Raw genomic sequence first — 22,405 nt, forward strand, 5'->3', positions numbered from 1 at the left:
AGAGACACAGAGTGGAGAGACGAGAGACAGACAGACAAGAGAGAGACAGAGACAGAGAGCAGGACAGTCACATGCATGGGACTCCAACACTAATAATGTTTCTATAGTAACATAGTATTGGCCAATAGCCCAGCAGCTGTTCTGCCTGGCTGTTCAAGTGGTCAGCTCATTTCCTACAACAACATTGGACTGCAGTCAAAGACTGTATTGAAAAATACCTTCTCTATGCCTTCTGGGACCAGACTGGAGACATGGTGAGGTAACTACACTACAGTAGGGATATCTAGTATCTAGCCTACCTCTCTGTGGTCCAGAGCAGTGTACTCTGCCTCTATGCCTTCTGGGACCAGACTGACGACATGGTGAGGTAACTATACTACAGTAGGGATATCTAGTATCTAGCCTACCTCTCTGTGGTCCAGAGCAGTGTACTCTGCCTCTATGCCTTCTGGGACCAGACTGACGACATGGTGAGGTAACTACACTACAGTATCTCTCTACAGTAGGGAAATCTAGTATCTAGCCTACCTATCTGTGGTCCAGAGCAGTATACTCTGCCTCTATGCCTTCTGGGACCAGACTGAAGACATGGTGAGGTAACTATACTACCTCTCTACAGTAGGGATATCTAGTATCTAGCCTACCTCTCTGTGGTCCAGAGCAGTGTACTCTGCCTCTATGCTCTCTGGGGCCAGACTGAAGACCATCCGAGACTCCAGGCTGAGGGCCAGCTCCTTGTGATGATGCTTCTCTGCACAGTCACACGGCGTCTCACGGTCCTCATTCTCCGCAAACAGGTCTGCTTCCCTATTTACTAGAATCTAGAAGGAGGACAGAGAGAGGGTAGAGGAGAGAGAGAGGGGAGAGGAGAGAGAGAGAGGAGAGAGAGAGAGAGAGGAGAGAGAGAAGAGAGGAGAGAGAGAGAGAGAGAGAGAGAGAGGAGAGACATGGCATTCATTGGAAAGAGAGAAAAGTCAAAGAGGTGGGGTTTCTCTTACCTATGAACTAGAGGGAGAGGAGAGTCACTGTTCACATGTAACTGCCAAAGTAAAGGAAACACCAACATAAAGTGTTTTAATTGGGCGTTGGGCCACCACCAGCCTCCAGAACACCTTCAGTACACCTTGGGATAGATTCTACAAGTGTCTGGAACTCTATAGGAGGGAGTGTCTGGAACTCTATAGGAGGGAGTGTCTGGAACTCTATAGGAGGGAGTGTCTGGAACTCTATAGGAGGGAGTGTCTGGAACTCTATAGGAGGGAGTGTCTGGAACTCTATTGGAGGGAGTGTCTGGAACTCTATTGGAGGGAGTGTCTGGAACTCTATTGGAGGGAGTGTCTGGAACTCTATAGGAGGGAGTGTCTGGAACTCTATAGGAGGGAGTGTCTGGAACTCTATTGGAGGGAGTGTCTGGAACTCTATTGGAGGGAGTGTCTGGAACTCTATTGGAGGGAGTGTCTGGAACTCTATTGGAGGGAGTGTCTGGAACTCTATTGGAGGGAGTGTCTGGAACTCTATTGGAGGGAGTGTCTGGAACTCTATAGGAGGGGGTGTCTGGAACTCTATAGGAGGGGGTGTCTGGAACTCTATAGGAGGGGGTGTCTGGAACTCTATAGGAGGGGGTGTCTGGAACTCTATTGGAGGGGGTGTCTGGAACTCTATTGGAGGGGGTGTCTGTAACTCTATTGGAGGGAGCGTCTGGAACTCTATTGGAGGGAGTGTCTGGAACTCTATGGAACTCTATTGGAGGAAGTGTCTGGAACTCTATTGGAGGGAGCGTCTGGAACTCTATTGGAGGGAGCGTCTGGAACTCTATTGGAGGGAGCGTCTGGAACTCTATTGGAGGGAGCGTCTGGAACTCTATTGGAGGGAGCGTCTGGAACTCTATTGGAGGGAGCGTCTGGAACTCTATTGGAGGGAGCGTCTGGAACTCTATTGGAGGGAGCGTCTGGAACTCTATTGGAGGGAGCGTCTGGAACTCTATTGGAGGGAGCGTCTGGAACTCTATTGGAGGGAGTGTCTGGAACTCTATAGGAGGGAGTGTCTGGAACTCTATAGGAGGGAGTGTCTGGAACTCTATTGGAGGGAGTGTCTGGAACTCTATTGGAGGGAGTGTCTGGAACTCTATAGGAGGGAGTGTCTGGAACTCTATAGGAGGGAGTGTCTGGAACTCTATTGGAGGGAGTGTCTGGAACTCTATTGGAGGGAGTGTCTAGAACTCTATTGGAGGGAGTGTCTGGAACTCTACTGGAGGGATGCGACACCATTCTTCCACGAGAAAATTCCATAATTTGTTGTTTTGTCGACGGTGGTGGAAAACGGACGTCTCAGGCGCCGCTCCAGAATCTCCCATAAACGTTCAATTGGGTTGGGATCTGGTGACAGACGGCCACCACGGCATATGGTTCACATCGTATTCATGCTCATCAAACCATTCAGTGGCCACTCGTGTCCTCTGGATTGGGGGCATTGTCATTCTACGGGGACATAGCCATGGGAGACAACATAATGGCCTGCCTAGCATTTTTATACCTGACCCTAAGCATGATGGGATGTTAATAGGTTAATTAAAACACAGGAACCACACCAGTGTGAAAGCAGCTACTTTCAATATACTTTGTATCCCTCATTTAGTGTTTCCTTTATCTTGGAAGTTACCTGTATATGAGATGTTAAGAGGAAAATCAACAAGACAGATTTTCCTTGTTGTGAAATCTGATCAGATCTACAGAGGTGCCCAGGACAGGGCTCCCCAAGTCTGTTACTGGAGAGCCACAGTCCTATAGGTTCACTCCAAGTCTGTTCCTGGAGAACTACCATCCTATAGGTTCACTCCAAGCCTGTTCCTGGATAACTACCCTCCTATAGGTTCACTCCAAGCCTGTTCCTGTATAACTAACATCATATAGGTTCACTCCAACCCTGTTCCTGTAGAACTACCCTCCTATAGGTTCACTCCAACCCTGTTCCTGGAGAGCTACAGTCCTATAGGTTCACTCCAAGCCTGTTCCTGGAGAGCTACAGTCCTATAGGTTCACTCCAAGCCTGTTCCTGTATAACTAACATCCTATAGGTTCACTCCAACCCTGTTCCTGTAGAACTACCCTCCTATAGGTTCACTCCAAGCCTGTTCCTGGAGAACTACCATCCTATAGGTTCACTCCAAGCCTGTTCCTGGATAACTACCCTCCTATAGGTTCACTCCAAGCCTGTTCCTGTATAACTAACATCATATAGGTTCACTCCAACCCTGTTCCTGTAGAACTACCCTCCTATAGGTTCACTCCAACCCTGTTCCTGGAGAGCTACAGTCCTATAGGTTCACTCCAAGCCTGTTCCTGGAGAGCTACAGTCCTATAGGTTCACTCCAAGCCTGTTCCTGTATAACTAACATCCTATAGGTTCACTCCAACCCTGTTCCTGTAGAACTACCCTCCTATAGGTTCACTCCAAGCCTGTTCCTGGAGAACTACCATCCTATAGTTTCACTCCAACCCTGTTCCTGTAGAACTACAGTCCTATAGGTTCACTCCAAGCCTGTTCCTGGAGAACTACCCTCCGATAGGTTCACTCCAAGCCTGTTCCTGTATAACTAACATCATATAGGTTCACTCCAACCCTGTTCCTGTAGAACTACCCTCCTATAGGTTCACTCCAACCCTGTTCCTGGAGAGCTACAGTCCTATAGGTTCACTCCAAGCCTGTTCCTGGAGAGCTACAGTCCTATAGGTTCACTCCAAGCCTGTTCCTGTATAACTAACATCCTATAGGTTCACTCCAACCCTGTTCCTGTAGAACTACCCTCCTATAGGTTCACTCCAAGCCTGTTCCTGGAGAACTACCATCCTATAGGTTCACTCCAACCCTGTTCCTGTAGAACTACAGTCCTATAGGTTCACTCCAAGCCTGTTCCTGGAGAACTACCCTCCGATAGGTTCACTCCAACCCTGTTCCTGGAAAGCTACCATCCTATAGGTTCACTCCAAGCCTGTTCCTGGAGAACTACCCTCCTATAGGTTCACTCCAACCCTGTTCCTGGAGAGCTACAGTCCTATAGGTTCACTCCAAGCCTGTTCCTGGATAACTACCCTCCTATAGGTTCACTCCAAGCCTGTTCCTGTATAACTAACATCCTATAGGTTCACTCCAACCCTGTTCCTGGAGAACTACAGTCCTATAGGTTCACTCCAACCCTGTTCCTGGATAACTACCCTCCTATAGGTTCACTCCAAGCCTGTTCCTGGAGAACTACAGTCCTATAGGTTCACTCCAAGCCTGTTCCTGGATAACTACCCTCCTATAGGTTCACTCCAAGCCTGTTCCTGTATAACTAACATCATATAGGTTCACTCCAACCCTGTTCCTGTAGAACTACCCTCCTATAGGTTCACTCCAACCCTGTTCCTGGAGAGCTACAGTCCTATAGGTTCACTCCAACCCTGTTCCTGGAGAGCTACAGTCCTATAGGTTCACTCCAAGCCTGTTCCTGTATAACTAACATCCTATAGGTTCACTCCAAGCCTGTTCCTGGAGAACTACCATCCTATAGGTTCACTCCAACCCTGTTCCTGTAGAACTACAGTCCTATAGGTTCACTCCAAGCCTGTTCCTGGAGAACTACCCTCCGATAGGTTCACTCCAACCCTGTTCCTGGAGAGCTACCATCCTATAGGTTCACTCCAAGCCTGTTCCTGGAGAACTACCCTCCTATAGGTTCACTCCAACCCTGTTCCTGGAGAACTACAGTCCTATAGGTTCACTCCAACCCTGTTCCTGGATAACTACCCTCCTATAGGTTCACTCCAAGCCTGTTCCTGTATAACTAACATCATATAGGTTCACTCCAACCCTGTTCCTGTAGAACTACCCTCCTATAGGTTCACTCCAACCCTGTTCCTGGAGAGCTACAGTCCTATAGGTTCACTCCAAGCCTGTTCCTGGAGAGCTACAGTCCTATAGGTTCACTCCAAGCCTGTTCCTGTATAACTAACATCCTATAGGTTCACTCCAACCCTGTTCCTGTAGAACTACCCTCCTATAGGTTCACTCCAAGCCTGTTCCTGGAGAACTACCATCCTATAGGTTCACTCCAACCCTGTTCCTGTAGAACTACAGTCCTATAGGTTCACTCCAAGCCTGTTCCTGGAGAACTACCCTCCGATAGGTTCACTCCAACCCTGTTCCTGGAGAGCTACCATCCTATAGGTTCACTCCAAGCCTGTTCCTGGAGAACTACCCTCCTATAGCTTCACTCCAACCCTGTTCCTGGAGAGCTACCATCCTATAGGTTCACTCCAAGCCTGTTCCTGGAGAACTACCCTCCTATAGGTTCACTCCAACCCTGCTCCTGGAGAGCTACCATCCTATAGGTTCACTACAAGCCTGTTCCTGGAGAACTACAGTCCTATAGGTTCACTCCAAGCCTGTTCCTGGAGAACTACAGTCCTATAGGTTCACTCCAAGCCTGTTCCTGGAGAGCTACAGTCCTATAGGTTCACACCAAGCCTGTTCCTGGAGAACTACCATCCTATAGGTTCACTCCAACCCTAATCTAGCACACCTGAGTCTAATAGTTAGCAGTTCAGTTAGCAGTTTTTCAGGTTGAAGTGAAAACCTACAGGAGGGTAGCTCTCCTGGAACAGGGTTGGAGAGCCCTGGCTTGGGAAAGGGGATTTAGGAAACAAGTGTCTATGGGGTAGGGCTATGGGAAGTGCCTATAGGGTAGGGCTATGGGGTAGGGCTATGGGAAGTGCCTATGGGGTAGGGCTATGGGAAGTGCCTATGGGGTAGGGCTATGGGAAGTGCCTATGGGGTAGGGCTATGGGGTAGGGCTATGGGAAGTGCCTATGGGGTAGGGCTATGGGAAGTGTCTATGGGGTAGGGCTATGTGGCAGGGCTATGGGAAGTGCCTAAGGGAAGTGTCTATGGGGTAGGGCTATGTGGCAGGGCTATGGGAAGTGTCTAAGGGAAGTGCCTATGGGTTAGGGCTATGTGCTAGGGCTATGGGAAGTGCCTACAGGTTAGGGCTATGTGGCAGGGTTATGGGAAGTGCCTATGGGTTAGGGCTATGTGGCAGGGCTATGGGAAGTGTCTAAGGGAAGTGCCTATGGGGTAGGGTTATGTGGTAGGACTATGGGAAGTGCCTATGGGTTAGGGCTATGTGGCAGGGCTATGGGAAGTGTCTAAGGGTTAGGGTTATGTGGTAGGGCTATGAGAAGTGCCTATGGGTTAGGGCTATGTGGCAGGGCTATGGGAAGTGCCTACGGGTTAGGGCTATGTGGCAGGGCTATGTGGCAGGGCTATGGGAAGTGCCTACGGGTTAGGGCTATGTGGCAGGGCTATGGGAAGTGCCTACGGGTTAGGGCTATGTGGCAGGGCTATGTGGCAGGGCTATGGGAAGTGCCTACGGGTTAGGGCTATGTGGCAGGGCTATGGGAAGTGCCTACGGGTTAGGGCTATGTGGCTATGGGAAAAATGTAAATGTTTTAAAAAGTGGTTCGCACCTCAACACACTTCTTCAACCCCGAGGCGGCTGCGTAGTGCAGCGATGTGTTCTTCTTGTTATCAGTGGCGTTGACGTTGGCGTTCTCATACTCTCCCTGGTCCAGCTTGGCTCCGGTCCATTTCAGGATGATCTGGAGACACTCTGCCCTCTTCATCTCGCCCAGCTCGGGCCGGGCCAGCCGCGGCTGCAGAGGCCCCTCCCCCATTAGGATCTGGGGGCCCATACAGAGGAGATGGAGGGACGTCTCATTGTGAACGTTACGCTTGTTGGGGTTGCCGTCCTTACTGAAGAGAAAGGACCTGGTGGAGAGGGGAGGGTTTACTTGGTATTAATATGACCGTTTTGAAAATTTCACCATCACCCTTAAAGGGATTGTTCAGGATTTTGGCAATGAGGCTCTATGTCTACTTCCCCAGATTCAGATGAACTTGTGGATACCATTTTTGATGTCTCTGCATCCAGTATGAAGGAAGTTAGAGGTAGTTTCACTTTCCAATGCTAACTAGTGTTAGCGCAATGGCTGGAAGTCTATGGGAACGGCTAGCATGTTAGCCGTTCCCATAGACTTCAAGTCATTGCGCTAACACTAGTTAGCACTGGAAAGTGAAACTACCTCTAACTTCCTTCATACTGGATGCAGAGACATCAAAAAGATATTCACAAGTTTCTCACACTCTGGGGGAGTCCCAAACTATCCCTTTAAGTACAAGTACATAGTGAGTAACTCAGACTATTTTACTATAGTGAAGTAATATTTGATGTGTATATACAGTATATATACATACACATATATACACACACACACACACACAGTGGGGCAAAAAAGTATTTAGTCAGCCACCAATTGTGCAAGTTCTCCCACTTAAAAAGATGAGAGAGGCCTGTAATTTTCATCATTGGTACACTTCAACTATGACAGACAAAATGAGAGAAAAACATTCCAGAAAATCACATTGTAGGATTTTTTATGAATTTATTTGCAAATTATTTATTTGCAAACACACACACACACACACGAGACTAGTAAATAAGACTAGCCTATTAAAATCTTTATCTGACTCCATAATGAAGAATAGCAATATACAAAAGCCTAGTTTTATTTTACCTTTATTTAACCAGGTAGGCCCGTTGAGAACACCTTTATTTAACCAGGTCGGCCCGTTGAGAACACCTTTATTTAACCAGGTAGGCCCGTTGAGAACACCTTTATTTAACCAGGTAGGCCCGTTGAGAACACCTTTATTTAACCAGGTAGGCCCGTTGAGAACACCTTTATTTAACCAGGTAGGCCCGTTGAGAACACCTTTATTTAACCAGGTCGGCCCGTATTTCACCTTTATTTAACCAGGTCGGCCCGTCGAGAACAAATTCTCATTTACAACTGCCACCTGGCCAAGATCAAGCAAAGCAGTGCGACACAAACAACAACAACAGAGTTACACATGGAATAAAACAAACGTACCGTCAATAACACAATAGTTGAGTTACAACAAAAGACCGTGAAGAAATGTCTGAACCGAATTCTAAATACAAGTGTATTTAATGACTTTGTCAAATGAATGGATTTACATACAAGGGCATAAAGCTGAAGTTACAAAGCGTTAACAAGCATTACAAGGCATTATTCTAAGCATGGTCAGAGAGAGCTGAAGAATGCCAGGGCCCAGAGGTCATGGGAGAGATGAAGAAACCATGGCTCGTGCCACGGCCCAGAGGTCATGGGAGAGATGAAGAAACCATGGCTCGTGCCACGGCCCAGAGGTCATGGGAGAGATGAAGAATCCATGGCTCGTGCCACGGCCCAGAGGTCATGGGAGAGATGAAGAAACCATGGCTTGTGCCACGGCCCAGAGGTCATGGGAGAGATGAAGAATGCCAGGGCCCAGAGGTCATGGGAGAGATGAAGAAACCATGGCTCGTGCCACGGCCCAGAGGTCATGGGAGAGATGAAGAAACCATGGCTCGTGCCACGGCCCAGAGGTCATGGGAGAGATGCAGAAACCATGGCTCGTGCCAGGGCCCAGAGGTCATGGGAGAGATGAAGAAACCATGGCTCATGCCACGGCCCAGAGGTCATGGGAAAGATGAAGAAACCATGGCTCATGCCACGGCCCAGAGGTCATGGGAGAGATGAAGAAACCATGGCTCGTGCCAGGGCCCAGAGGTCATGGGAGAGATGAAGAAACCATGGCTCGTGCCACGGCCCAGAGGTCATGAGAGAGATGAAGAAACCATGGCTCGTGCCAGGGCCCAGAGGTCATGGGAGAGATGAAGAAACCATGGCTCGTGCCACAGCCCAGAGGTCATGGGAGAGATGAAGAATGAGTGTTGGTTTCTCACCACAGCAAGTCAGGAACATAAGAAAAGATTAATTGTTCTAAGACACCTTCATAACATCTGAGTTGTTTGGATTCAAATTCTGACTTGTTGACCAATAGAATTACTGTAAAAGTTAACCCCAGATATCAGACCAATAGGATGTAACCTCAGCACCTCAGAGGGGGTTGGAGAGAACAACACAGAGAATCCTGAATTCCTAAGAGAACGAAGAGAATGCTGAATTCCTAAGAGAACACAGAGAATGCTGAACTCCTAAGAGAACACAGAGAATGCTGAACTCCTAAGAGAACACAGAGAATGCTGAATTCCTAAGAGAACACAGAGAATGCTGAACTCCTAAGAGAACACAGAGAATGCTGAACTCCTAAGAGAACACAGAGAATGCTGAACTCCTAAGAGAACACAGAGAATGCTGAACTCCTAAGAGAACACAGAGAATGCTGAACTCCTAAGAGAACACAGAGAATGCTGAACTCCTAAGAGAACACAGAGAATGCTGAACTCCTAAGAGAACACAGAGAATGCTGAACTCCTAAGAGAACACAGAGAATGCTGAACTCCTAAGAGAACACAGAGAATGCTGAACTCCTAAGAGAACACAGAGAATGCTGAACTCCTAAGAGAACACAGAGAATGCTGAACTCCTAAGAGAACACAGAGAATGCTGAACTCCTAAGAGAACACAGAGAATGCTAAGAGAAACAGAGAATGCTGAACTCCTAAGAGAACACAGAGAATGCTGAACTCCTAAGAGAACACAGAGAATGCTGAACTCCTAAGAGAACACAGAGAATGCTGAACTCCTAAGAGAACACAGAGAATGCTGAACTCCTAAGAGAACACAGATGATGATATTCTTGCATCCAGTTGATAAGAAGAGTCCCTTCAGGGACTGCCCTACACCATGAACTGTCTGAAAGTGGGGGTGCAATTGTCTTTAAAAATCATAATAAAATTTAACATTTTTAATTATGTATTTATTTTAAACCATATTTCTGAACAGAACACATCTATTTTTCTTAGGTTATGCCACTAATTATATTGAACTCGAGTACTCAAATAATAAAAAATGTAACACAAGGCGAGAAAGAAAATGGTGCCTTTATCTAGGCCTATAAGCCAACAGAGCTCAACAATGCCTAATGTATCATAACCATCAGAGATAACAAATCATAAAATCGCTAAATTTCCCCATATATAAAGTGCCTCCAAAAAAATATTCACTCCCCTTGACTTTCTCCACATTTTGTTGTGTTAAGCCTGAATTTAAAATGGATTAAATTCAGATGTTGTCATCACTGACCTACACACAATACTGCATAATGTTGAAATGGAATTTTACTAATTAATTATAAATGAAAAGCTGAAATGTCTCGAGTAAAGAAGTATACAAACCCCTTGTTATTACAAGCCTAAATAAGCTCAAAGAGTAAATATTTTCTTAACAAGTCACATAATAAGTTGCAACTTCAAGCACAAAGACAAGGAGCTTTTCCAATGCCTTGTAAAACACGTAGGTCTACGAACCAGCAGAGTCAACATGTAGGCCTACGAACCAGCAGAGTCAACATGTAGGACTACGAACCAGCAGAGTCAACATGTAGGTCTACGAACCAGCAGAGTCAACATGTAGGCCTACGAACCAGCAGAGTCAACATGTAGGCCTACGAACCAGCAGAGTCAACATGTAGGCCTACGAACCAGCAGAGTCAACATGTAGGCCTACGAACCAGCAGAGTCAACATGTAGGCCTACGAACCAGCAGAGTCAACATGTAGGCCTACGGACCACTAGAGTCAACATGTAGGCCTATAGACCAGCAGAGTCAACATGTAGGCCTACGGACCAGCAGAGTCAACATGTAGGCCTACGAACCAGCAGAGTCAACATGTAGGCCTATGGACCAGCAGAGTCAACATGTAGGCCTATGGACCACTAGAGTCAACATGTAGGCCTATGGACCAGCAGAGTCAACATGTAGGCCTATAGACTAGCAGAGTCAACATGTAGGCCTATGGACCAGCAGAGTCAACATGTAGGCCTATAGACTAGCAGAGTCAACATGTAGGCCTATGGACCAGCAGAGTCAGCATGTAGGCCTATAGACTAGCAGAGTCAACATGTAGGCCTATAGACTAGCAGAGTCAACATGTAGGCCTACGAACCAGCAGAGTCAACATGTAGGCCTATGGACCAGCAGAGTCAACATGTAGGCCTACGGACCAGCAGTCAACATGTAGGCCTATGGACCAGCAGAGTCAACATGTAGGCCTACGGACCACTAGAGTCAACATGTAGGACTACGGACCACTAGAGTCAACATGTAGGCCTACGGACCACTAGAGTCAACATTTAGGACTACGGACCACTAGAGTCAACATGTAGGACTACGGACCACTAGAGTCAACATGTAGAACTATGGAACACTGGAGACGAAGCGAATTAACGTTGGCTTCAAGACAAAAATGACACATTTTTTTTCTGAGCACATTCCACCAAATCATTTTCCTGTATTTAAATATATTAAAAAGGTGACAGGGGTAGAAATGGCTTATTTGGTCGAGATATTACTTACCAAAGCAGAGCCATTTTATCGAGGTACAAATATCCTGTGCTTTTTAATTTTTTCATTGCCAGTAGGCGTATACAGGCGGCATCGTAACCGCGAAGCGCATATTGGGGCTCAGCCAGGACTGTTACTTTAGTATCTGAATGAAAACATTTTAAATAATGTGATTTAACCGATTGATGTAGGGGGAAAATAGATAGCAAAAAATATGCTAAAATTGTTTTATATTTTTTATATACAGATTTAATCATGTAGTATTAAGGTCTAGTGAATATTTCTCAGTATCTACTTGAGAGCTACTCATTGACGGCCCCCGAGCTACCAGACACACAGTTTTCTACTGTGGTACAACCTTTGGTAAGCTGATGGAAGGCTACTCTTGAGTCAATGGGAGAATCTCAAATGCATTCTCAAAACCCATTGGATGTGAAAGCCAGAGGTCCCTTCCATCTCAAAACCCATTGGATGTGAAAGCCAGAGGTCCCTTCCTTCTCCAAACCCATTGGATATGAAAGCCAGAGGTCCCTTCCTTCTCCAAACCCATTGGATGTGAACGCCAGAGGTCCCTTCCTTCTCCAAACCCATTGGATGTGAAAGCCAGAGGTCCCTTCCTTCTCAAAACCCATTGGATGTGAAAGCCAGAGGTCCCTTCCTTCTGACCTTTCTCTTCCAAATCAAAGGTTTTGAGAAGGAAGTGAGGAGAGAGGACGTGAGGAGAGAGGACGTAAGGAGAGAGGAAGTGAGGAGAGAGGACGTGAGGAGAGAGAACGTGAGCAAATTGAGATTCTCCCACTGACTCAACAGTAGCCTTCCAGAGACTGTGGACACAGAGAAACCGCAGCCCGTATTCATCATGGTTTGGCAAAGTGAAATATCAATTTGTTCGTGGTTCACGGGGGGTCGGTCAGAGTAGCCGTCCTGTGGGAACAGTTAACAGACAAGATGGCGGTTGTTCTCTACAGTAATGGTTAGGCCAGGGGCTACTGTCAACTCCACTCTTATCTGACTTTAACCGTTTGACTCGTTTATCCTCCCTACGGTCTAGAAAACCCCCCTCAAGTCCACAGTAATAACCAACCACCGTCTACAGAGGACCACGGCCACTAGTATCGACGGCCGACAATCGATGACAAATAAAAGCATAGAATTAAACGTCTCTCTGAGCGTGTGATGAACTCAAAAGAGTGCTGAAGCAGGAGTACACACAGCTACTCTGACAGGCTCAGCCAATAACACCAAGTCTGTGTATGTAGGAGGCCTGGTCAAAAGAAGTGTACTACGTAGAGGATAAAGAATAAAGAAGTGTACTACGTAGAGGATAGAGGATAAAGAAGTGTACTATGTAGAGGATAAAGAAGTGTACTATGTAGAGGATAGAGAATAAAGAAGTGTACTACGTAGAGGATAGAGAATAAAGAAGTGTACTACGTAGAGGATAGAGAATAAAGAAGTGTACTACGTAGAGGATAGAGAATAAAGAATAAAGAAGTGTACTACGTAGAGGATAGAGAATAAAGATAAAGAAGTGTACTATGTAGAGGATAGAGAATAAAGAATAAAGAAGTGTACTACATAGAGGATAGAGAATAAAGATAAAGAAGTGTACTATGTAGAGGATAGAGAATAAAGATAAAGAAGTGTACTACGTAGAGGATAGAGAATAAAGAATAAAGAAGTGTACTACGTAGAGGATAGAGGATAAAGAAGTGTACTACGTAGAGGATAGAGAATAAAGAAGTGTACTACGTAGAGGATAGAGAATAAAGATAAAGAAGTGTACTACGTAGAGGATAGAGAATAAAGAAGTGTACTACGTAGAGGATAGAGAATAAAGAAGTGTACTACGTAGAGGATAGAGAATAAAGAAGTGTACTACGTAGAGGATAGAGAATAAAGAAGTGTACTACGTAGAGGATAGAGAATAAAGATAAAGAAGTGTACTACGTAGAGGATAGAGAATAAAGATAAAGAAGTGTACTACGTAGAGGATAGGATAAAGAAGTGTACTACGAGAGGATAGAGATAAAGAAGTGTACTAAAGGATAGAGTAAAGAAGTGTACTACGTAGAGGATAGAGAATAAAGAAGTGTACTACGTAGAGGATAGAGAATAAAGATAAAGAAGTGTACTACGTAGAGGATAGAGAATAAAGAAGTGTACTACGTAGAGGATAGAGAATAAAGATAAAGAAGTGTACTACGTAGAGGATAGAGAATAAAGATAAAGAAGTGTACTACGTAGAGGATAGAGAATAAAGATAAAGAAGTGTACTACGTAGAGGATAGAGAATAAAGAAGTGTACTACGTAGAGGATAGAGAATAAAGAACGAGAGGATAGAGAATAAAGAATAAAGAAGTGTACTACGAGAGGATAGAGAATAAAGAAGTGTACTACGTAGAGGATAAAGAAGTGTACTACGTAGAGGATAGAATAAAGAAGTGTACTACGTAGAGGATAGAGAATAAAGAATAAAGAAGTGTACTACGTAGAGGATAGAGAATAAAGAATAAAGAAGTGTACTACGTAGAGGATAGAGAATAAAGATAAAGAAGTGTACTATGTAGAGGATAGAGAATAAAGAAGTGTACTACGTAGAGGATAGAGAATAAAGAAGTGTACTATGTAGAGGATAGAGAATAAAGAAGTGTACTACGTAGAGGATAGAGAATAAAGATAAAGAAGTGTACTACGTAGAGGATAGAGAATAAAGATAAAGAAGTGTACTACGTAGAGGATAAAGAAGTGTACTACGTAGAGGATAGAGAATAAAGAAGTGTACTACGTAGAGGATAAAGATAAAGAAGTGTACTACGTAGAGGATAGAGAATAAAGAAGTGTACTACGTAGAGGATAGAGAATAAAGATAAAGAAGTGTACTACGTAGAGGATAGAGGATAAAGAAGTGTACTACGTAGAGGATAGAGAATAAAGATAAAGAAGTGTACTACGTAGAGGATAGAGAATAAAGAAGTGTACTACGTAGAGGATAGAGAATAAAGATAAAGAAGTGTACTATGTAGAGGATAGAGAATAAAGAAGTGTACTACGTAGAGGATAGAGGATAAAGAAGTGTACTACGTAGAGGATAGAGAATAAAGAAGTGTACTACGTAGAGGATAGAGAATAAATAAAGAAGTGTACTACGTAGAGGATAGAGAATAAAGAAGTGTACTACGTAGAGGATAGAGAATAAAGATAAAGAAGTGTACTACGTAGAGGATAGAGAATAAAGAAGTGTACTACGTAGAGGATAGAGAATAAAGATAAAGAAGTGTACTACGTAGAGGATAGAGAATAAAGAAAAAGTACTACGTAGAGGATAGAGAATAAAGAAGTGTACTACGTAGAGGATAGAGAATAAAGATAAAGAAGTGTACTACGTAGAGGATAGAGGATAAAGAAGTGTACTACGTAGAGGATAGAGAATAAAGAAGTGTACTACGTAGAGGATAGAGAATAAAAAGTGTACTACCGTAGAGGATAGAGAGAGGATAGAGAATAAAGAAGTGTACTACATAGAGGATAGAGAATAAAGATAAAGAAGTGTACTACGTAGAGGATAGAGAATAAAGATAAAGAAGTGTACTATGTAGAGGATAGAGAATAAAGAAGTGTACTACGTAGAGGATAGAGAATAAAGATAAAGAAGTGTACTACGTAGAGGATAGAGAATAAAGAAAGAAGTGTACTACGTAGAGGATAGAGAATAAAGAAGTGTACTACGTAGAGGATAGAGATAAAGAAGTGTACTACGTAGAGGATAGAGAATAAAGAAGTGTACTACGTAGAGGATAGAGAATAAAGATAAAGAAGTGTACTACGTAGAGGATAGAGAATAAAGATAAAGAAGTGTACTACGTAGAGGATAGAGAATAAAGATAAAGAAGTGTACTACGTAGAGGATAGAGAATAAAGAAGTGTACTACGTAGAGGATAGAGAATAAAGATAAAGAAGTGTACTACGTAGAGGATAGAGAATAAAGATAAAGAAGTGTACTACGTAGAGGATAGAGAATAAAGATAAAGAAGTGTACTACGTAGAGGATAAAGAAGTGTACTACGTAGAGGATAGAGAATAAAGAAGTGTACTACGTAGAGGATAGAGAATAAAGATAAAGAAGTGTACTACGTAGAGGATAGAGAATAAAGAAGTGTACTACGTAGAGGATAGAGAATAAAGAAGTGTACTACGTAGAGGATAGAGAATAAAGAGGATAAAGAATAAAGTGTGTACTACGTAGAGGATAGAGAATAAAGAAGTGTACTACGTAGAGGATAGAGAATAAAGAAGTGTACTACGTAGAGGATAGAGAATAAAGAAGTGTGTACTAGGTAGAGGATAGAGAGGATAAAGAAGTGTACTGTAGAGGAGGATAGAGAATAAAGAAGTGTACTACGTAGAGGATAGAGAATAAAGATAAAGAAGTGTACTACGTAGAGGATAGAGAATAAAGAAGTGTACTACGTAGAAGAGAATAAAGAAGTGTACTACGTAGAGGATAGAGAATAAAGATAAAGAAGTGTACTACGTAGAGGATAGAGAATAAAGATAAAGAAGTGTACTACGTAGAGGATAGAGAATAAAGATAAAGAAGTGTACTACGTAGAGGATAAAGAATAAAGAAGTGTACTACGTAGAGGATAGAGGATAAAGAAGTGTACTACGTAGAGGATAGAGAATAAAGAAGTGTACTACGTAGAGGATAGAGAATAAAGATAAAGAAGTGTACTACGTAGAGGATAGAGAATAAAGAAGTGTAACGTAGAGGATAGAGAATGTACTACGTAGAGGATAGAGAATAAAGATAAAGAAGTGTACTACGTAGAGGATAGAGAGATAAAGAAGTGTACTACGTAGAGGATAGAGAATAAAGAAGTGTACTACGTAGAGGATAGAGAATAAAGATAAAGAAGTGTACTACGTAGAGGATAAGAGAATAAAGAAGTGTACTACGTAGAGGATAGAGAATAAAGATAAAGAAGTGTACTACGTAGAGGAATAAAGATAAAGAAGTGTACTACGTAGAGGATAAAATAAAGAAGTGTACTACGTAGAGGATAGAGAATAAAGAAGTGTACTACGTAGAGGATAGAGAATAAAGAAGTGTACTACGTAGAGGATAAAGAATAAAGAAGTGTACTACGTAGAGGATAGAGAATAAAGAAGTGTACTACGTAGAGGATAGAGAATAAAGAATAAAGAAGTGTACTACGTAGAGGATAGAGAATAAAGATAAAGAAGTGTACTACGTAGAGGATAGAGAATAAAGAATAAAGAAGTGTACTACGTAGAGGATAGAGAATAAAGAAGTGTACTACGTAGAGGATAGAGAATAAAGATAAAGAAGTGTACTACGTAGAGGATAGAGAATAAAGATAAAGAAGTGTACTACGTAGAGGATAGAGAATAAAGATAAAGAAGTGTACTACGTAGAGGATAAAGATAAAGAAGAAGAGGAAAGAATAAAGAAGTGTACTAGGATAGAGGATAAAGAATAAAGATAAAGAAGTGTACTACGTAGAGGATAGAGAATAAAGAAGTGTACTACGTAGAGGATAGAGAATAAAGAAGTGTACTACGTAGAGGATAGAGAATAAAGATAAAGAAGTGTACTACGTAGAGGATAGAGAATAAAGATAAAGAAGTGTACTACGTAGAGGATAGAGAATAAAGAATAAAGAATAAAGAAGTGTACTACGTAGAGGAGAGGATAGAGAATAAGAATAAAGATAAGAGGATAGAGAATAAAGATAAAGAAGTGTACTACGTAGAGGATAGAGAATAAAGAAGTGTACTACGTAGAGGATAGAGAATAAAGATAAAGAAGTGTACTACGTAGAGGATAGAGAATAAAGAAGTGTACTACGTAGAGGATAGAGAATAAAGATAAAGAAGTGTACTACGTAGAGGATAGAGAATAAAGAATAAAGAAGTGTACTACGTAGAGGATAGAGAATAAAGATAAAGAAGTGTATAAGAGGATAGAGAATAAAGAAGTGTACTACGTAGAGGATAGAGAATAAAGATAAAGAAGTGTACTACGTAGAGGATAGAGAATAAAGATAAAGAAGTGTACTACGTAGAGGATAGAGAATAAAGATAAAGAAGTGTACTACGTAGAGGATAGAATAAAATAAAGAAGTGTACTACGTAGAGGATAGAGAATAAAGAAGTGTACTACGTAGAGGATAGAGAATAAAGAAGTGTACTACGTAGAGGATAGAGAATAAAGAAGTGTACTACGTAGAGGATAGAGAATAAAGAAGTGTACTACGTAGAGGATAGAGAATAAAGAAGTGTACTACGTAGAGGATAGAGAATAAAATAAAGAAGTGTACTACGTAGAGGATAGAGAATAAAGATAAAGAAGTGTACTACGTAGAGGATAGAGAATAAAGAAGTGTACTACGTAGAGGATAGAGAATAAAGAAGTGTACTACGTAGAGGATAGAGAATAAAGATAAAGAAGTGTACTACGTAGAGGATAGAGAATAAAGATAAAGAAGTGTACTACGTAGAGGATAGAGAATAAAGAAGTGTACTACGTAGAGGATAGAGAATAAAGAAGTGTACTACGTAGAGGATAGAGAATAAAGAAGTGTACTACGTAGAGGATAGAGAATAAAGATAAAGAAGTGTACTACGTAGAGGATAGAGAATAAAGATAAAGAAGTGTACTACGTAGAGGATAGAGAATAAAGATAAAGAAGTGTACTACGTAGAGGATAGAGAATAAAGAATAAAGAAGTGTACTAGAGGATAGAGAATAAAGATAAAGAAGTGTACTACGTAGAGGATAGAGAATAAAAAGTGTACTACGTAGAGGATAGAGAATAAAGAAGTGTACTACGTAGAGGAGGAATAAAGAAGACTAAGAGGATAGAGAATAAAGAAGTGTACTACGTAGAGGATAGAGAATAAAGATAAAGAAGTGTACTACGTAGAGGATAGAGAATAAAGAAGTGTACTACGTAGAGGATAGAGAATAAAGATAAAGAAGTGTACTACGTAGAGGATAGAGAATAAAGAAGTGTACTACGTAGAGGATAGAGAATAAAGATAAAGAAGTGTACTACGTAGAGGATAGAGAATAAAGAAGTGTACTACGTAGAGGATAAAGATAAAGAAGTGTACTACGTAGAGGATAGAGAATAAAGATAAAGAAGTGTACTACGTAGAGGATAGAGAATAAAAAGATGTACTACGTAGAGGATAGAGAATAAAGATAAAGAAGTGTACTACGTAGAGGATAGAGAATAAAGATAAAGAAGTGTACTACGTAGAGGATAGAGAATAAAGAAGTGTACTACGTAGAGGATAGAGAAGTGTACTACGTAGAGGATAGAGAATAAAAAGAAGTGTACTACGAGAGGATAGAGAATAAAATAAAGAAGTGTACTACGTAGAGGATAGAGAATAAAGATAAAGAAGTGTACTACGTAGAGGATAGAGAATAAAGATAAAGAAGTGTACTACGTAGAGGATAGAGAATAAAGAAGTGTACTACGTAGAGGATAGAGAATAAAGAAGTGTACTACGTAGAGGATAGAGAATAAAATAAAGAAGTGTACTACGTAGAGGATAGAGAATAAAGATAAAGAAGTGTACTACGTAGAGGATAGAGAATAAAGAAGTGTACTACGTAGAGGATAGAGAATAAAGAAGTGTACTACGTAGAGGATAGAGAATAAAGATAAAGAAGTGTACTACGTAGAGGATAGAGAATAAAGATAAAGAAGTGTACTACGTAGAGGATAGAGAATAAAGAATAAAGAAGTGTACTACGTAGAGGATAGAGAATAAAGAAGTGTACTACGTAGAGGATAGAGAATAAAGAAGTGTACTACGTAGAGGATAGAGAATAAAGATAAAGAAGTGTACTACGTAGAGGATAGAGAATAAAGAAGTGTACTACGTAGAGGATAGAGAATAAAGATAAAGAAGTGTACTACGTAGAGGATAGAGAATAAAGAAGTGTACTACGTAGAGGATAGAGAATAAAGAAGTGTACTACGTAGAGGATAGAGAATAAAGAAGTGTACTACGTAGAGGATAGAGAATAAAGAAGTGTACTACGTAGAGGATAGAGAATAAAGAAGTGTAACGAGAGGATAGAGAATAAAGAAGTGTACTACGTAGAGGATAGAGAATAAAGAAGTGTACTACGTAGAGGATAGAGAATAAAGATAAAGAAGTGTACTACGTAGAGGATAGAGAATAAAGATAAAGAAGTGTACTACGTAGAGGATAGAGAATAAAGAAGTGTACTACGTAGAGGATAGAGAATAAAGATAAAGAAGTGTACTACGTAGAGGATAAAGATAAAGAAGTGTACTACGTAGAGGATAGAGAATAAAATAAAGAAGTGTACTACGTAGAGGATAGAGAATAAAGATAAAGAAGTACTACGTAGAGGATAGAGAATAAAGATAAAGAAAAGATAAAGAAGTGTACTACGAGAATAGGATAGAGAATAAAGAAGTGTACTACGTAGAGGATAGAGAATAAAGATAAAGAAGTGTACTACGTAGAGGATAGAGAATAAAGATAAAGAAAAGAGGATAGAGAATAAAGAAGTGTACTACGTAGAGGATAGAGAATAAAGAAGTGTACTACGTAGAGGATAGAGAATAAAGAATAAAGTGTACTACGTAGGATAAAGAATAAAGAAGTGTACTACGTAGAGGATAGAGAATAAAGATAAAGAAGTGTACTACGTAGAGGATAGAGAATAAAGATAAAGAAGTGTACTACGTAGAGGATAGAGAATAAAGAAGTGTACTACGTAGAGGATAGAGAATAAAGAAGTGTACTACGTAGAGGATAGAGAATAAAGATAAAGAAGTGTACTACGTAGAGGATAGAGAATAAAAAAAGTGTACTAGAGGATAGAGGATAAAGAAGTGTACTACGTAGAGGATAGAGAATAAAGAAGTGTAGGATAGAGAACGTAGAGGATAGAGAATAAAGATAAAGAAGTGTACTACGTAGAGGATAGAGAATAAAGAAGTGTACTACGTAGAGGATAGAGAATAAAGATAAAGAAGTGTACTACGTAGAGGATAGAGAATAAAGATAAAGAAGTGTACTACGTAGAGGATAGAGAATAAAGAATAAGAGGATAGAGAATAAAAGAAGTGTACTAGAGGTAGAGGATAGAGAATAAAGAAGTGTACTACGTAGAGGATAGAGAATAAAGATAAAGAAGTGTACTACGTAGAGGATAGAGAATAAAGATAAAGAAGTGTACTACGTAGAGGATAGAGAATAAAGATAAAGAAGTGTACTACGTAGAGGATAGAGAATAAAGAAGTGTACTATGTAGAGGATAGAGAATAAAGAAGTGTACTACGTAGAGGATAGAGAATAAAGATAAAGTGTACTACGTAGAGGAAGAGAATAAAGATAAAGAAGTGTACTACGTAGAGGATAGAGAATAAAGAAGGTACTACGTAGAGGATAGAGATAAAGAAGTGTACTACGTAGAGGATAGAGAATAAAGAAGTGTACTACGTAGAGGATAGAGAATAAAGAAGTGTACTACGTAGAGGATAGAGAATAAAGAAGTGTACTACGTAGAGGATAGAGAATAAAGATAAAGAAGTGTACTACGTAGAGGATAGAGAATAAAGAAGTGTACTACGTAGAGGATAGAGAATAAAGATAAAGAAGTGTACTACGTAGAGGATAGAGAATAAAGATAAAGAAGTGTACTACGTAGAGGATAGAGAATAAAGAAGTGTACTAAGAGGATAGAGAATAAAGATAAAGAAGTGTACTACGTAGAGGATAGAGAATAAAGATAAAGAAGTGTACTACGTAGAGGATAGAGAATAAAGAAGTGTACTACGTAGAGGATAAAGAAGTGTACTACGTAGAGGATAGAGAATAAAGATAAAGAAGTGTACTACGTAGAGGATAGAGAATAAAGATAAAGAAGTGTACTACGTAGAGGATAGAGAATAAAGATAAAGAAGTGTACTACGTAGAGGATAGAGAATAAAGAAGTGTACTATAGAGGATAGAGAATAAAGAAGTGTACTACGTAGAGGATAGAGAATAAAGATAAAGAAGTGTACTACGTAGAGGATAGAGAATAAAGAAGTGTACTACGTAGAGGATAGAGAATAAAGATAAAGAAGTGTACTACGTAGAGGATAGAGAATAAAGAAGTGTACTATGTAGAGGATAGAGAATAAAGAAGGATAGAGAGGATAAAGAATAAAGAAGTGTACTACGTAGAGGATAGAGAATAAAGAAGTGATGTAGAGGATAAAGAATAAAGAAGTGTACTACGTAGAGGATAAAGAATAAAGAAGTGTACTACGTAGAGGATAGAGAATAAAGAAGTGTACTACGTAGAGGATAGAGAATAAAGATAAAGAAGTGTACTACGTAGAGGATAGAGAATAAAGAAGTGTACTACGTAGAGGATAGAGAATAAAGATAAAGAAGTGTACTACGTAGAGGATAGAGAATAAAGAAGTGTACTACGTAGAGGATAGAGAATAAAATAAAGAAGTGTACTACGTAGAGGATAGAGAATAAAGAGAATAAAGAGAGAATAAAGAAGTGTACTACGTAGAGGATAAAGAATAAAGAAGTGTACTACGTAGAGGATAGAGAATAAAGATAAAGAAGTGTACTACGTAGAGGATAGAGAATAAAATAAAGAAGTGTACTACGTAGAGGATAGAGGATAGAGAATAAAGAAGTGTACTACGTAGAGGATAGAGAATAAAGATAAAGAAGTGTACTACGTAGAGGATAGAGAATAAAGAAGTGTACTACGTAGAGGATAGAATAAAGAATAAAGAAGTGTACTACGTAGAGGATAGAGAATAAAGATAAAGAAAGGATAGAGAATAAAGAAGTGTACTACGTAGAGGATAGAGAATAAAGATAAAGAAGTGTACTACGTAGAGGATGAGAGAATAAAGATAAAGAAGTGTACTACGTAGAGGTAGAGGATAAAGAATAAAGAATAGA

At 41.1% G+C, this 22,405-nt stretch overlaps 1 protein-coding gene across 1 annotated transcript in view; it reads right to left on the reverse strand.

Moving 5' to 3' along the window:
• LOC135574979 (ankyrin repeat and IBR domain-containing protein 1-like) overlaps nt 1-22,405 on the reverse strand; it is a 111,463-nt gene that overhangs the window by 58,728 nt on the left and 30,330 nt on the right. The window contains exons 3-4 of the mRNA XM_065027117.1: nt 6,504-6,804; nt 645-821 (exon numbers count right to left, since the gene is read on the reverse strand). Of these exons, the coding sequence (XP_064883189.1) occupies nt 645-821; nt 6,504-6,804 (478 nt within the window). The remainder of the gene's footprint in view (nt 1-644; nt 822-6,503; nt 6,805-22,405) is intronic.

The sequence above is a fragment of the Oncorhynchus nerka genome, linkage group LG14, assembly GCF_034236695.1.
Source record: "Oncorhynchus nerka isolate Pitt River linkage group LG14, Oner_Uvic_2.0, whole genome shotgun sequence".
In the NCBI taxonomy this organism is placed as follows: domain Eukaryota; kingdom Metazoa; phylum Chordata; class Actinopteri; order Salmoniformes; family Salmonidae; genus Oncorhynchus; species Oncorhynchus nerka.